The 16946-nt window shown below is 45.8% G+C and overlaps 1 protein-coding gene across 9 annotated transcripts in view; it reads right to left on the bottom strand.

Annotated features, from left to right (window-relative positions):
- LOC138250922 (major histocompatibility complex class I-related gene protein-like) overlaps positions 1-16946 on the bottom strand; it is a 687827-nt gene that overhangs the window by 505429 nt on the left and 165452 nt on the right. For 8 of the 9 annotated variants that reach the window (XM_069205605.1, XM_069205614.1, XM_069205610.1 and 5 more), the window contains one exon: positions 8715-8765. The exons of the other annotated variant lie outside the window; for it this stretch is intronic. In XM_069205605.1, the coding sequence (XP_069061706.1) occupies positions 8715-8765 (51 nt within the window). The remainder of the gene's footprint in view (positions 1-8714; positions 8766-16946) is intronic. 9 annotated transcript variants of the gene reach the window in all.

Genomic DNA, 16946 nt, shown 5'->3' with positions numbered 1-16946 from the left:
GAGAGGGGACCCAGAGGACCGGTGATGCAGTCTTTTGGTGCCTGCGGTTGCAGGGGGAAGATTCCGTCGACCCACGGGAGATTTCTTCGGAGCTTCTAGTGGAGAGAGGAGGCAGACTACCCCCACAGCATGCACCACCAGGAAAACAGTCGAGAAGGTGGCCGGATCAGCGATACAAGGTTGCAGTAGTCGTCTTTGCTACTTTGTTGCAGTTTTGCAGGCGTCCAGAGCAGTCAGCGGTCGATTCCTTGGCAGAAGGTGAAGAGAGAGATGCAGAGGAACTCTGATGAGCTCTTGCATTCGTTATCTAAAGAATTCCCCAAAGCAGAGACCCTAAATAGCCATAAAAGGAGGTTTGGCTACTCAGGAAGGAGGATAGGCTAGCAACACAGGTAAGAGCCTATCAGAAGGAGTCTCTGACATCACCTGCTGGCACTGGCCACTCAGAGCAGTCCAGTGTGCCAGCAGCACCTCTGTTTTCAAGATGGCAGAGGTCTGGAGCACACTGGAGGAGCTCTGGGCACCCCCCTCCCAGGGGAGGTGCAGGTCAGGGGAGTGGTCACTCCCCTTTCATTTGTCCAGTTTCGCGCCAGAGCAGGGCTGGGGGATCCCTGAACCGGTGTAGACTGGCTTATGCAGAGATGGGCACCATCTGTGCCCATCAAAGCATTTCCAGAGGCTGGGGGAGGCTACTCCTCCCCAGCCGTGACACCTTTTTCCAAAGGGAGAGGGTGTAACACCCTCTCTCTGAGGAAGTCCTTTGTTCTGCCTTCCTGGGCCAAGCCTGGCTGGACCCCAGGAGGGCAGAAACCTGTCTGAGGGGTTGGCAGCAGCAGCAGCTGCAGTGAAACCCCGGGAAAGGTAGTTTGGCAGTACCCGGGTCTGTGCTAGAGACTCGGGGGATCATGGAATTTGAATGGCATTGGGGTGACAATTCCATGATCTTAGACATGTTACATGGCCATGTTCGGAGTTACCATTGTGACGCTATACATATGTAGTGACATATGTATAGTGCACGCGTGTAATGGTGTCCCCGCACTCACAAAGTCCGGGGAATTTGCCCTGAACAATGTGGGAGCGCCTTGGCTAGTGCCAGGGTGCCCACACACTAAGTATCTTAGCACCCAACCTTTACCAGGTAAAGGTTAGACATATAGGTGACTTATAAGTTACTTAAGTGCAGTGGTAAATGGCTGTGAAATAACGTGGACGTTATTTCACTCAGGCTGCAGTGGCAGGCCTGTGTAAGAATTGTCAGAGCTCCCTATGGGTGGCAAAAGAAATGCTGCAGCCCATAGGGATCTCCTGGAACCCCAATACCCTGCGTACCTCAGTACCATATACTAGGGAATTATAAGGGTGTTCCAGTATGCCAAAGTAAATTGGTGAAATTGGTCACTAGCCTATTAGTGACAATTTGGAAAGAAATGAGAGAGCATAACCACTGAGGTTCTGGTTAGCAGAGCCTCAGCGAGACAGTTAGTCATCACACAGGGAACACATACAGGGCACACTTATGAGCACTGGGGCCCTGGCTGGCAGGGTCCCAGTGACACATACAACTAAAACAACATATATACAGTGAAATATGGGGGTAATATGCCAGGCAAGATGGTACTTTCCTACAGTTACTTCATCACAACGGTGACGGATATCCCATCTGTCAAATTCTAACTTCCATTATATTGTATGTGGTTTAGATTTTGGCGGACAGGATATTCATCTCCATTGTGATGGAGTAACTTGTTCGCCAATTTAAGTCAGGCTCTAAGTCTGATTACAGCTTTAGTAGCCAGCGTGTACGTAGTCATGAGACAGAAGGTTAGAGACGGAAAAAGATATATAGTTAGTGAGAAGTCAAAAATTGTCAGGAATGCTCAATTATCACAGATAGAAGTTCCCGACAAGCCATGGATAAAGTTAGCTATAGATATTATTGGCCCCATTCAGCAAACACATTTCTATGAAATATATTGTGTTGCATTAGTAGGGTGCCATGTCAAAGGGGTTAAAGCTTTGCTTGTTCTTCACATCATCAACAGTGTACACATAGATTTCTTGTAGGTTTTTTCCTTAGGTAGGTAGACCCAATACCCTAAAAACTAATAATGGTGTACAGTTTACTTCAGAGTTGATGAAGAATTTCCTTTGTCAGTGGTCAGTAGAGCATCTCAGAACAGCTCTATGCTGTACAAGAGCTAATGGACTTGTTGAGAGAGTCATGATAATGATCTAAGAATGCAATCAGTTAGTTGCATTATGGGTAAATCAGTTGAAGACGCAATACTTGAGAAGTTATGGTCTTTCCATATTACACCCAATTGGATTACAGATTTAGCTCCATTTCTGTCCTTGAAGGGTAGACTATCAGGTACCAAAATGGTTTCTGCTTCAATGTTGGAGAGTGTTGAAATGAACATAGATATGGAACTAAAGATTCCCATAGAAAAATAAGGAGCCATCAAACTATATACAAAACAGTACAGAGGTGAAGCTACAAGTTCGAGAAGATGCTGGCTTCTCTTTAGAGATCTGCAGAAACCAGTAACCCAAGGAGGCCTCAGCATGTTAGGAAGCATCGCAGACCGTCTATGCCCCATGATTCTTGCCAAGCAAGGCAAGTGGCACCCTGAAAATATGACATCGAGCCTATATGGGGCAGATGAAACTGGCGCACTCGTAGAGTCAGCGATAAGCGGCCCTACGCGAGCTAGAAGGTGCTGCCATATACTTTCACTGAAAGCTGGAACTCTAGATTTTTCTAGCCTGCATTTAGCCCTGAATAGGTGTGAATTGCCTCTGTAGGAGCAAACAGTCTGACTTGAATGGACAAAGATGATTCCTCTGAATTTCATGACATATGCAGGGTGAGAAGAACTGGGGGTCTCTTTTTCACAGCAGAGTGTCAAATCGTGCTTGAGAGGTCTGTTAAGGGACATATAAAACTTACGACACACTAGAAAGGGAGAAAACAGGAGGCCAGGACAATTCTTGGCCTCTAGGTTGTTGAACTGCCCCATGTTTGCCCTACCAGACTTCTATCTCTGGATTTGCTGAAGGTACCGTGCCTGCCTCAAACTGGAGTTTAATATTAGATGTGGGAAGAAACTAGGATTACCATAGTATACTCCCTACTCACACCTCACAGCCCACGTTTAATGTGGATGAAGACCTTTGCCATCTTGGAGTTCCCCTAACAATCTGCATTATGGGCCTATTTGCAGTAAGGCAAACAGGAACTAGAAAAAACGTAGGTAGGTAGGGCCTGGCAACCTTTTCCTCACTGGTCACAGATGAACAAAGAATGTTTTAGAGCATTTCCCACTCTCAGGCTGGTGAACCCTACAAAGCTGGATCCTTAACCAGCCTTCCTCTGGACCTGGTCATGCAGAAGATCAGAAGAGTAACGGACCTGCGGTCTGTGACCTAAGAGGAGCCCTGAGGGACTGAACCTGCTCCCTCTTGTAGCCAGGACAAAGACAGGGACTCCAAGAATCAGTTGGCTGGTCTATTGCATGGCTACAGGGAGATAACAAGCTGCAATTGACGTTTTCCTGGGAGAACCCAGTAGACCAGTGCCAAATAGCATCAACAAAAGATTTGGGGTCTGATTTAGTTTTCAGCAGAGGGGTTACTCCATCACAACAGTGATGGATATCCCATCAGCTGAAATATAAATCCCATTGTTTCCTGTGTGATGTAGGTTTCTGGAGACATTATATCCATCACCGTTGTGACAGAGTAAAACCTCTGCCAAACTCTGAATCAGGCCATTGGCAGGCTAAAATCACCATCTTCCCAGCTTTCAGGAACAGGCAGAGTTGTTTTTGCATTTTCCTTGATGGCAGTCAAGTTTTTCTATTTTTTTGTTGTTTCTACCTACTTGCAGTGTTTATTGGAAACAGATGTAAAATCAATGGATGCACTCAGACAGCTATATATTTGTCTGAAAACTATGCAAAACTCCAAATTCAGCAAGTGGGCAGTTGTGAAGATCAATCATAGTTTTCACAAAAAAAAGTAATAGTTGAAATATAGGAAGATGCTAATGGCACATTCACGAAAGGAAAAACCGAAAACCAGACAGCAATCCATACCTTCTACTAAGCCCTCTTTAGAATTGGAGCTGAAAACTCTACTGACATCCACACCTACTTTTTAAGGTTGTGAATAGCCATCTATGTCCCCCACACAGAGACAGTCTGGAAGTCACTATTGACATCTAATAAACTGCTAAGTTCTTAAACAGCTACCTACAGGGAAATCTCTAAGCCCAGACACAGAGTTCAGTAAAATTCAACTAGAGGCCAAGATGAAGGCTAAAATAATGGTAGCATTTGCTGCCCCCACAGACATTATGAGGGTTCATATAAATGTACTCCGCCCGAATGAAATTTAAATTAGGCGCACACAAGCAATCGCAGGTATTCTTTTCGGAGGCTGAGAACATAAATCAAACCTATTTGCAGCCTCCTTTTAAAACTTGCAAAACCACTAGCCTCGCTACTGGCACTTATGTCCGATCTTTACCCGTACTAACAAGTATCTGGCTTCAAAATTAATGAAGACAAATCATACATCCTCAACCTCCCGGTACCATCACAGGACTTAGCACCCCTCCAACATGAAGGTCCTTTCAATGGGCCACCACCTCAATCCCATACTTGGGTCATAACATCTCTCCCCAATTAGAGGTATGGATGAGGGCAAATTGGGCAACGTAATGCAAAGTCATTCTTGAAGACCTCCAGAGATGGTGCCCACTTTATTTATCATGGCTACGCCGCATTAGCATCATCAAGATGAATATCCTCCACTGACTTTTACATTTCTTTCAGATCCTCCTCATGCCTATCTCCATCATGAACATCTCCTACCTACCTAGAAGGAGGAGAGGTCCTACAACCTTCCCATGGCTGAACACCTTGATAGCTCACAATTCCAACTTCACCCTGACCTTAGAACTTAAGACTTTCACTGACTGGCCCCAATAATGGCCGAGGCCAAACTTAATGTTTTCACATATATAGTTCAGTCAGACGGACCACTATGTTGGCGGGAAGGGAACTCCATTGCTGCTATGACAGTTCCCTTCCTGCCAACATACAAATACTTGCCATGATGGTGCTGCAAGGACACAACAGCTATGTCACAAAGACACCAAGGAGAGGAGAGAGAGTAACATAGTAGAAGTGTGAATGAGCGATCTTAGAGATCATAGGAATGAAGGCACCTTATCAATCAAGAGTGCCAGGATGACAGGCATTCTCTCCTGAGGGACATCTGTGCTGCCTAATGCCCGCCTTTGAAGGGAAAGTGTCCCACAGTCCACATGTACCGTTGCAGCAGCTACAATTCATACTGCTCAAGCTTACAGAGATGCACTCACAAGGGAAGAGACAGGTAAGGTTAAAAACCATAAGGACAGAAAGATTTGACTTTTCTACTGATAGAAGGCAGAGACACAAGTGAGTGATGTTTTTTGCCTAATTGTGAAATTCATAAAATCCGCTTGAGGAGGACATTGTGCATGCAAACTGGATTTCTAACATTCCTAAATCAATCCCAATGGGTGGAATTTTACATAATCTTGGCATCATAAGCCAAATTATCCCTCATTCACCTGAACTGCCAGCTGCCACGAACCATCGAAATGTTTTGATTTATCACACAATTGAAAAAATGTAGACACAATGTTTCATCGTAGTACATTAAGCTGAATACATAGAGGACTTAAGAGCAGCACGAAGAGTCTTGGAATAGCCTGAGTCCAACATTAGAGGCTGGTGGAAGTGTTATAAGGGAACATCTTGGACTAGTCTAGACACAGACAAGATAATTGCTTTATGTAGGAAGTACCCGCTTTCTTGGTATAGTTACCCCCTTTTTCTGCCTGATGTCAGTGTGTTTGACTGTGGTCATGGGGATCCTGCTAACCAGGACCCCAGTGATTATGCTCTCTCTCCCAAAACTCTGTATTTCATCCCACAATTGGCACACTGTTGCCCCATTATAGGTCCCTAGTATATGGTACCTAGGTACCCAGGGCATTGGGGTTCCAGGGGATCCCTATGGGCTGCAGCATATATTTTGCCACCCATAGGGAGCCCAAGCAAAGTGTTCTGCAGGACTCGCATTGCAGCCTGCGTGAAAAGGTGCAAGCACCCTTTCACTGCCACTTTTCACTGCACCAGGTCACTTATAAGTTACCCCTATGGCAGGCCTTTTAGCCCAGAGAGCAGGGTGCAAAGTACCTGTGTGTGAGGGCAGACCTGCACTAGCATAAGTGCCCCCACGAACTCCAGGTCCATTTTCCCAGATTTTGTGAGTGCGGGGACGCCATTGTACTACGTGTGGACATAGGTCAATATCTACGTCCAGCTCCATATTGGTAACTCCAAACATAGGCATATTTGGTATCACACATGTGAGGATCATACCCCAATGCTTTTCCAAGCATTGGGTGTATGATCCCATGCACTCTGGGGGCTCGTTAGAGGACCCCCATTATTGCCATTACAGCCTTCTAAGGTTTTCCGGGCAGCCTGAGTTGCTGCCACCTCCCAGACAGACTTCTGCCCTCACGTTGCTTGAGAAGCTCAAGCCCAGGAAGGTTGAACAAAGGAATTCCTTTGGGAGAAGGGTGTCACACTCTGTCCCCGTGGAAATAGGTGTTACAGGCATGTGAGGGGTAGCCTCCCCAAGCCACTGGTAATGCTTTGAAGGGCACATTTAGTGACCTCCTTGCATAAACCAGTCTACACCTGTTCAGGGACCCCCAGCCACTGCTCTGGCATGAAACTGGTCAAAAGAAAGGGGAGTGACCACTCCCCAGTCCATCACCACCGCAGGGGTGGTGCTGAGTACTCCTCCAGAGGGTCCCTGGGTTTTTCCATCTTGGATTCAAGGTCGGCAAGGAATTCTGGAAGCATCTGAGTGACCAGTGCCAGCAGGTGACGTCAGAGCCTATTCCTGATAGGTGGTCACACAGCTACGTCACCAATCCCCCGTTCAGGGCTACTTAAGGTCTCTCTATTGGGTGGTTCCTCAGATTAGGTTTGCAAGATTCCAGCAGGATTCCTCTGCAAGCTCCACTTCAACTTGTGACCGAAGACACTGCATCTGGATGATCCAGGACCCGACAAGCTGAAAAAAAGAAGCAACATTGTACCCACAGCTCCTTCAAGCAACTGCAACATTTCCCCGGTCGCGCGTCCTCTGAGGACAGCTTGTCTTCAGCCTTCATCAGAAGGAATATCCCTTGGAGTAAAGGAGTCACTCCGATGCTTCTGCAGGCACCAACTGCAACAACAAACAGCTGCATGGATCCCCTCTCCTGCTAAGCTGTGTGGATCCTGCATCATGGGTAGTGGACTGAAGTGGTCCCAATGTTCCTCTCATCCAGCTGTCTAACTTGGGTGGAGGTAAGCCCTTGCCTGCTCACACAGAATAGTACCCCCATGCACCACATCCTTTGCACCTGCCAAGACATGTTGCCATTTTTTCCAAGAGATCTTCTGGCATCTTGAAGCTCAAGCCCCCAGCACTCCATCCTGTGATGCACAGCTCCTTGAGTGGTTCTCCGGCAGTGTGGGAGCCTTTTTCGTAGTGCTGCATGATCCTCTTCTTTAACTTTAATGTCCCCCTCCTGTGGGATGCCTGTGGGTGCTGCCTACGCTTCTGTGAGCTCTCTGTGTTGCTGAGGGCCCCCTCTCACTCGATGATAGAGTACACCTGGTCCTTCCTGGTCCCGGCAGCTCCACTTTCTGCTAACCGTGAATTTTGCGCGTCCGAAGGCCTGTCGGCGGAATCCGAACACACTTCCAGTGTGGGACATCACCTGCAGCCTCCAGCAACTCGACTTCGTATTCTTGGGTGCAGTGCTGACTCTTCTTCTTCATCGTTGACTCACCTCTTGCACCTTCAGTCTGGTCGGTAGGGGTTCCTGTGCTTCTTGGACTTGATCCCCTTCTTCCACAGGTCCTCTTGTCCAGGAAGCCACTGTTGGTGTCTTGCAGTCTCCGCTGGGCTTTGCATTATTTTTCTTCTCTTCTAAGTGGGTGTCCTGGGGAATTGACAACGATTTACTCCTGCTTTCCTGGCCGCTGGGGTGGGTTGTGGTACTTACCTTTGGGCTTTTCTAGTACTCCCGCTCCCCTCTACACACTTGATTTAACTAGGTTGAGGACCGACTATCACATTCCAATCTTTTAGTATATGGTTTGTGCTCCCCCAGGGCTATTTCTCGCTGTTTTCTAACTGTTTTATGCCTATTTTGCATAATAATGTATATATATTGTGTATTATATACCTTCTAAGGGAGTATAGCCTCTATGGTATTTTTGGTATTTGTGTCACCAAAATAAATTACCTTTATTTTTGTAACTCTGAGTGTTTTCTTTCATGTGTGTAAGTTGTGTGTGATTACAGTGGTATTACATGAGCGTTGCATGTCTCCTACATAAGCCTTGGCTTCTTAGCTACCTCTAGAGAGCCTGGCTTCTAGACATTGACTACACTACACTAATAAGGGATACCTGGACCTGGTATAAGGTGAAAGCACAATATGTATCTTCCACACACCAGGCCAGCTTCCCTCACTTTACCAGCATTTTGACTTGTACACATGATCTTGTACCCAAGAGCAGTTTGACCAAAGAATCTTTTTCCTGGGTTTGGTCTGAGATATGAGGATAGCTGAAGTTTCTCACCTGCAGCAGTTGTGATGCTCTCTGGGTGGTCAGTCTGAGCAGGATATGTCTCTACAGAGGAAGCAAAGAAGAAGGTTGATTATGAAAATCAACAGCAGCTGAAACACATTCAGAATTCTTTTTGTGCCTTAATATCTGCTAATTCATATCACTATATCAATACTGTACTTTGCAAGACCTCAGATGGAATGGGAGAGGTAGACCTTGCTGTAGTGATAAACCAATGTAAGCGTTTTTCATTTCCAGGACATGTAAAATTTAAAAGCACATGTCCAACCTTTTAAATGCACTGCGCCCTATCCTCTGTGCTGTCGCGGGTCTACCTGGGTGTAGGGCGGAGGGGAGGCTTACATGTATTAAAAAGGAACATTTGGGCCTGGGAAAAGGTTTCTTTTGCCAGGTCGAAAAGGCAGATTAAAACTGCACATACAGGTGGCAATGGCAGAACTGAGACATGCTAAAAGGGTTACTTAAGTGGGTGGCACAATCAGTGCTGCAGGCCCACCAGTAGCATTTAATTTACAGGCCCTGGTGTCAGGTAGTGGCACTTTACTAGGGACTTACAAGTAACTTAAATATGCCAAATGGGTGTAAGCCCAATATGCCGTGTTTAAGTGAGACAGTACAAGAACTTTAGCACAAGTTAGAAGTTGTAAAATGTGCAGAGTCCAGAGGCAGCAAAAACAGGATCATCAAAAATAAGAGGGGTAAAGGCAACAAGTTTGGGTAAAGACCACCTTAAGGCTGGCAGGTCTAAAGCGAAGGTGGGGAGAACTGCCCATCCTCCTGGGCATTCTAATCACTAAGCTGGACAAACCTGAAGAGGCAATCAGCGTTGGTGTGGTCTGACCCCGGATGATATTGCACCATTAAGTCCATTCCCTGAAGGGAAATGGACCACCCTAACAATTTGAGATTCTAACCCGTGGGTACTAGCAAACATTTTCACAGAGGCCAAAAAGTATGGTCTGTGATGTACCCAAGGGCCACATTGATGTTAGCAGGGTGTTAGTTGGGAAGGGTGGGGGGATTGGCAGTATGATGGATGTAGGTAAAGGGAAGCATATACATCTAGTGACTGAAGCGATGAACCTAGAAAACTTGGTATTAATCCCGGCTTCCACACTTTACCAAATAGTATGACTTTAGGCAGTTGTTTCATTTCACTTTCCATCATTTTTCTTTATTATCACATATATAAAAACCTTGAAATACAAATCTTCAAGGTGTACACTTCTCCTGAGTTTGATTTAATAAACATAATGTGTTCCTATATAAAAGGAACTGAGGCTTCCCAAAGAGTGCACATAACAACTGAAGTCCCTCATTAGTTCACTACTGGCAATGTTTTCTGGGTGGGGGAAGAATCAATGCTTCTAAATTCATGTCTGAAAACCATCACTGTTAGACCTGGCATCCTTGGCGTGGTCTCCCCTGTCTTTTTGCCTCTGTTTCCCATGTTTTGACTGTATACTGGACTCTGTTTTTGATACTCTGGGAACTTTACCACTGCTGACCAGTGCTAAAGTGCAAGTACACCTTGTGAAAATTGTATATGTAAATGGCTTTTCCATGATTGGCATATTTGATTTACTAGTAAGTCCCTAGTAAAGTGCACTAGAAGTACCCAAGGCATGTAAATCAAATGCTACTAGTGGGCCTGCAGCACTGATTGTGCCACCCACATACTCAGTAAACATGGCTCAGACCTGCCACTGCAGTGTCTCTGTGTGCAGTTTTCAACTGCCAATTCGACCTGGCAAGTGTACCCCCTTACCAGGACCAATCCTTCCCTTTTTGTACATGTAAGGGACCCCTAAGGTAGGCCCTAGGTAGCCCCATGGGTAGGGTGCAGTGTATGTTTAAGGTAAAACATGTACTGGTGTATCTTACATGTCCTAACAGTGAAATACTGCCAAATTAGTTTTTTACTGTTGCAAGGCCTATCTCTCTCATAGGTTAACACTGGGACTGCCTTTAAAATACCCATAAAGTGCAGTTTCCCTTTAAGAGCTAATAGAAATTTAGAGTTAGGGATCTCTGAACTCGCAATTTAAAATACATCTTTTAGGGATGTTGCTTTTTAGATTGTCAGTCTGAAAATGCCCCTTTTAGACAATGGGTATTTTCTTGCTTAAACCAGTCTGTGACTCTGCCTGCTTGTGTATTCCCTGTCCATGGTGTTATTTATGTAAAAGTAAAGGCCATTGGGCAAGTGATCCCACTTGTCCAAAGAAAAACACCAAGGATCCCACCACCACAACCTGAACTGCATCCACTAGTGCCCCTAGTAATAGCAGTATTGCAGTGGTGGTGGGAAGAACACTACAAATAGCCAGACAAAGGGTGTAGCTGGGCTCACCATTGGTAATGTAGGGGGGGTTGGTCTAGTTAGGGAGACCAGAGAGGCTGTTTTAGTCTCTGATAGTGGTATTGACTTTGCCACCTTAGTTGCCTGTCCCCTTAATATGGGTAAGTACATACAACTACCCCTAATAAATGGTGTTGAGGTTGAGGCCTACAGGGACACAGGAGCCAGTGTCACCATAGTGATTGAGAAACTGGTTGCCCCTGAACAATACCTACTTGGTAAGAAGTACCAAGTGACTGATGCTCGTAACAACACTCTTAGCAACCCCATGGCTGTTGTGAATCTCATCTAGGTGGGGGGGGGGGTTACTGGCCCAAAGAAAGTTGTGGTAGACACTGATTTACCTGTAGACTGCTTACTAGGAAATGATTTGGAAAGATCAGCTTGGGCTGAAGTGGAGTTGGAGGCTCATGTAGCAATGCTGGGCATTCCAGGGCATATCTTTGCTCTCACAAGGGCTCAGGAGGATAGGGAAACTTGGATCCTGGAAAAATGGACCAAAGTGTTCACAAAAGCTAGGGGTAGAAAGGGTAAATCCTTGCCCACTATCCCTCCCTCTCCAGAAGATTCCCCTTTTGAGGAAGAGGAATCCTCTCCCTGTGCAGAACATACACCAGAGGAGCTGGCAGCTGACACTGCTGAGCTTTTGGGTGCATGAGGGCCTACTAGGGAAAAGCTGAGTGTGGCACAGCAGACCTGTCCGACACTAGAGGGTCTAAGAGAGCAAGCTGTCAAACAGCAAAATGGGGATGTCACTGATACCCACAAAGTCTATTGGGAAGACAACCTTCTGTATACTTAGGCAAGGGACCCTAAACCTGGAGCTGCCAGGAGATTGGTCATCTCTTTGCAATAGAGGGAGTTTCATCTGACTTTGGCTAATGACATCCCTTTGGCTGGGCATTTGGGCCAAAGTAAAACATGGGACAGGCTTGTTCCATTGTTTCACTGGCCTCATATGTCAGAGGACACAAAGGAGTTCTGTCGCTCCTGTGTGACCTGCCAAGCCAGTGGCAAGACTGGTAACACACCTAAGCCCCCCTTAATTCTACTTCCAGTGGTTGGGGTGCCCTTTGTGAGGGTAGGGGTTGACATAGTTGGCCCCCTTGACCCTTAAACAGCTTCAGGAAACAGATTCATCATAGTAGTAGTGAGCCATGACACTAGGTATCCTGAAGCTATACCCTTGAGGACCACTACAGCTCCTGCAGTGGCAAAAGCCCCACCTGGGAATCTTTTCCAGAGTGGGTTTCCTTAAGGAAGTGGTATCAGACAGAAGTAGTAACTTCATGTCTGCATATCTCAAAGCAATGTGGAAGGAGTGTGGTGTTACCTACAAGTTCACCACTCCTTATCATCCACATACAAATGGATTGGTTGAGAGATTTAACAAAACTCTCAAAGGCATGATCATGGGACTCCCTGAAAAACTCAGGAGGAGATGGGATGTCCTGTCCTTTTTGCTTATAGGGAGGTAACCCAGAAAGGAGTGGGATACAGCCCCTTTGAACTCCTCTTTGGACACCCTGTAAGAGGTCCCCTTGCTCTTGTGAAGGAGGGTTGGGAACAACCTTTAAAAGCTCCCAAACAAGTCATTGTGAACTATGTGCTTGACCTCAGATCAAGGATGGCTGAGTACATGAAAAAGGCCACTAAAACCCTTCAGGCCAGCCAACAGCTCCAAAAGCAATGGTATGACCAGAAGGCTGTCCTGACTCAGTACCAACCAGGGCAGAAGGTGTGGGTATTGGAGCCTGTGGCACCAAGAGCACTCCAAGACAAATGGAGTGGACCCCATCTTATTGTGGAGAAGAAAGGTGAGGTCACCTATTTGGTCGACCTGGGCACTGCCAGAAGCCCCCTTAGGGTGCTTCATGTCAATCGCCTTAAACCTTACTATGACAGGGCTGACTTAATCCTGCTCATAGCCACAGATGAGGGGCAGGAGGAAGAGAGTGACCCTCTCCCTGACCTCTTCTCTACCATTGAAGCTGATGGCTTAGTGGAGGGAGTTGTACTAGCAGATTGCCTTACTGCTGAGCAGAAGGACTACTGCATAATTCTCCTTGGACAATTCTCTGACCTCTTCTCACTAGTTCCAGGCACAACTACCTGGTGTGAGCACACCATTGATACTGGAGACAGTTTACCTGTCAAAAGTACAATTTATAGACAGCCTGACCATATCAGAGACCATATCATACAAGAGGTTCAGAAAATGTTAGACCTTGGAGTGATTGAACCCTCTGAAAACCCCTGGGCCAGCCCAGTGGTGCTTGTCCCCAAACCTCATAGTAAAGAAAGAAAGAAAGAAATGCATTTTTATGTGGACTATAGGGGTCTCAATCAAGTAACAAAAACTGATGCTCACCCTATACCCAGGGCGGATGAGCTAATAGATACACTGGGTTCTGCCAAGTATCTAAGCACTTTTGATGTAACTGCTGGGTAATGGCATATTACGTTATCAGCAGATGCAAAACCAAAGACAGCATTTTCAACCAATGGGAGGGCATTATCAGTTCACAGATATGCCCTTTGGATTTAAAAATGCACCTGCCTCTTTTCAGAGGTTGGTGAGCACGGTCCTCCAAGAATTGGAAGCCTTTAGTGCAGCATATCTAGATGATATAGCTGTCTCCACCTGGGATGATCACCTGGTCCACCTGGTATTAATCCCGGCTTCCCCACTTTACCAAATAGTATGACCTTAGGCAGTTGTTTCATTTCACTTTCCCTCATTTTTCTTTATTATCACATATATAAAAACCTCGAAATAAGTAACTTCAGGGTGTGCGCTTTATAAACACTTCTCCTGTGTTTGATTTAATAAACATAATGTGTTCCTATATAAAAGGAACTGAGACCACCTACAGAGTACCTCAGTGCAGCCTGAGAGGAGGGTACACATTCCTAAAGATCTGGTAAAGGATTACAAGACGGGGGATGACATCTATCTGTGGTTTAAGGGGTATGTGTGCTCTCCACATGAACATCGTCCCTGAAGCACATTGGGGGGGGCGGGTGTAGGAAAGTACCATCTTTCTTGGTATATTACCCCCAATTTTACATGTATGTCAGTATGTTTTTGCCTGTCTCACTGGGATCCTGCTAGCCAGGACCCCAGTGCCCATAGTTTGTAGCCTAAATGTGTATGCCTGTGTAGTGCCTAACTGTGTCACTGAGGCTCCGCTAATCAGAACCTCAGTGCTCATGCTCTCTCTGCCTTTAAATTTGGCTAGTGACTACATTTACTAATTTCAGTTGACATACTGGAGCACCCAATAATTCCCTAGTATATGGTATCTAGGAACCCAGGGTATTGGGGTTCCAGGAGATCCATTTGGGCTGCAGCATTTCTTTTGACACCCATATGGAGCTCAGACAAACCTTTACACTGGACTGCCATTGCAGCCTGAGTGAAATAGCGCACACGTTATTTTACAGCCATTTTCACTGCACTTAAGTAACTTATACGTCACCTAAGTCACCTATATGTCTAAACTTCACTTGCTGAAGGTTAGGTGCAAAGTTACTAAGTGTGAGGGCACCCTTGCACTAGCAAAGGTGCCCCCACATAGTTCAAGGCCATTTCCCCGGACTTTGCGAGTGTAGGGGCACCGTTACACGCGTGCACTACATATAGGTCAATACCTATATGTAGCTTCACAACGGTAAGAGTTTGAGTTTGAGTTTATGAGTTTGTAAAGCGCGTACCTACCCTAGGGCATCCCAGCGCTGAGGTACGTGAAGGCTCCAAGAAAGATGGAAAAGAAAAAGGAGAATTAGGTCTAAAAGATGACATTAAAAAGAATAATTTTTAACTTCTTCCTAAATAAGCGTTCAGAAGACTTGTGTTGAAGCTCTAGAGGAATGGAGTTCCATAACCGAGCATCTTTCACAGTGAAGGAGTTACCTCCCCAAGATCTCTTAAATCAGGCTATATGGACTTGCCGGGAGGTAGATGAACACAGAAGTCTGGTTGGAGTATAGAAGGAGAGTGAATGTCTAAGAAAAAAGGGTCCCCTGTCATGCAGGGCTTTGTGGACCAGGCATAAGAACTTAAATTGAATACGTTGTTTTATTGGGAGCCAATGAAGAGTTGCGAGTGCTGGTTTGGCGTACAGATGCCTAGATAGATTAGTAAGCAGTCTAGCTGCGGCATTCTGCACAACTTGGATTTTCCTTATCACGTAGTCTGGTGAACTAAGGAACAAGGAATTGCCATAGTCAAGGCGGGAAAAAATCAGAGCTTGAAGAGGATTCTTTTAGCCCTGGGAGTTAGAAGATTCAAGATCTTCCTAAGGAATCTCAAAAGACCAAAGCACATAGATGAGACCTTTTTCAACTGGATTTCCATTGTGAGACGAGGCTCAAGCCAAAAACCAAGGCTCTTGATGTGAGTCTTAGGAGGAGGGAGGCTACTAAAGGCCTCTGAATAATAAGTTAGAGGAAAAGCAGGAGAGCCATTACCTATAATCATACCTTCGGATTTTCCATCATTAGATTTCAGCTTAGATACATTCATACAGTTGGCAATGTCTGCCAGGCAGCCAGAAAGACTGTCAGAGGAGGACTGCCAAGTGCTAGAGAGGGATACTACGAGTATCGTCAGCATAGGTGACCACAGATAGATTATAGGGGGAGACCACGTTCGCTAAAGAGGATAAATAGACATTAAATAGAGTCAGACTCAGAGAAGAGCCCTGAGGGACTCCACCTGTTAAAGGATAGATATCAGAGAAAAAAGAGCAGTCTAATACTTGAAAACATCTTCCTTTGAGAAAAGAGGAGAACCACGAGAGAGCAATGCCTCCTATTCCCATCTTAGAGAGTCTGTGGAAGAGGAGATTGTGGTCGACAGTATCAAATGCTGCACTAAGATCAAGTAGTATGTGTAGGAAAGTACCATCTTGCCTGGCATGTTACTACCATATTTCACTGTCTATATGTTGTTTTAGTCTATGTGTCACTGGGACCCTGCCAGGCAGGGCCCCAGTGCTCATACGTTTGTGCCCTGTATGTGTTCCCTGCATGATGCCTAACCGTCTCACTGAGGCTCTGCTAACCAGATGCTCTCTCTGCTTTCCAAATTTGTCACTAACAGGCTAGTGACTAAATTTACCAATTCACATTGGCATACTGGTACACCCATATAATTCCCTAGTATATGGTACTGAGGTACCCAGGGTATTGGGGTTCCAGGAGATCCCTATGGGCTGCAGCATTTCTTTTGCCACCCATAGGGAACTCTGACAATTCTTACACAGGCCTGCCAGTGAAGCCTGAGTGAAATAACGTCCACGTTATTTCACAGCCATTTACCACTGCACTTAAGTAACTTATAAGTCACCTATATTTCTAACCTTCACCTGGTGAAGGATGGGTGCAAAGTTACTTAGGGCTAGATGTAGCAAGGTCAGAATTTGCGATTCTGAAATTGCGAGTCGGTGCGACTCGCAATTTCAGAATCGCAAATCCTGATGCAGAACGGTGTCTCAGACACCGTCTGCGACTCGCTATGGGGTCGCAAAGACCCACCTCATAAATATTATGAGGTGGGTCCCATTTTGCGACCCCATAGCGAGTCCCTGCACTCACAGGGATGGTGGCCTGCTGAAGCCAGCAGACCTCCATGTCTGTGACTGCTTTTTCAATAAAGCATTTTTTTTTATTATTTTGCAGCCCGTTTTCCTTAAAGGAAAACAAGTTGCAAAATAAAAAAAATAACGAAACCATTTGGGACCACTGGCTGCTCTGAAAAAAACTTTTTGGCAACATTCACAAAGGGGAAGGGGTCTCATGAGGACCCCTTCCCTTTTGCGAATGAGTTACCACCAGAGTGACAACTGCGAATTGCT

This window comes from Pleurodeles waltl, chromosome 1_2 (assembly GCF_031143425.1).
Source record: "Pleurodeles waltl isolate 20211129_DDA chromosome 1_2, aPleWal1.hap1.20221129, whole genome shotgun sequence".
NCBI lineage: Eukaryota > Metazoa > Chordata > Amphibia > Caudata > Salamandridae > Pleurodeles > Pleurodeles waltl.
Note: the sequence above shows the minus strand (reverse complement) of the source record. Positions and strands in the feature narration are given on the sequence as shown.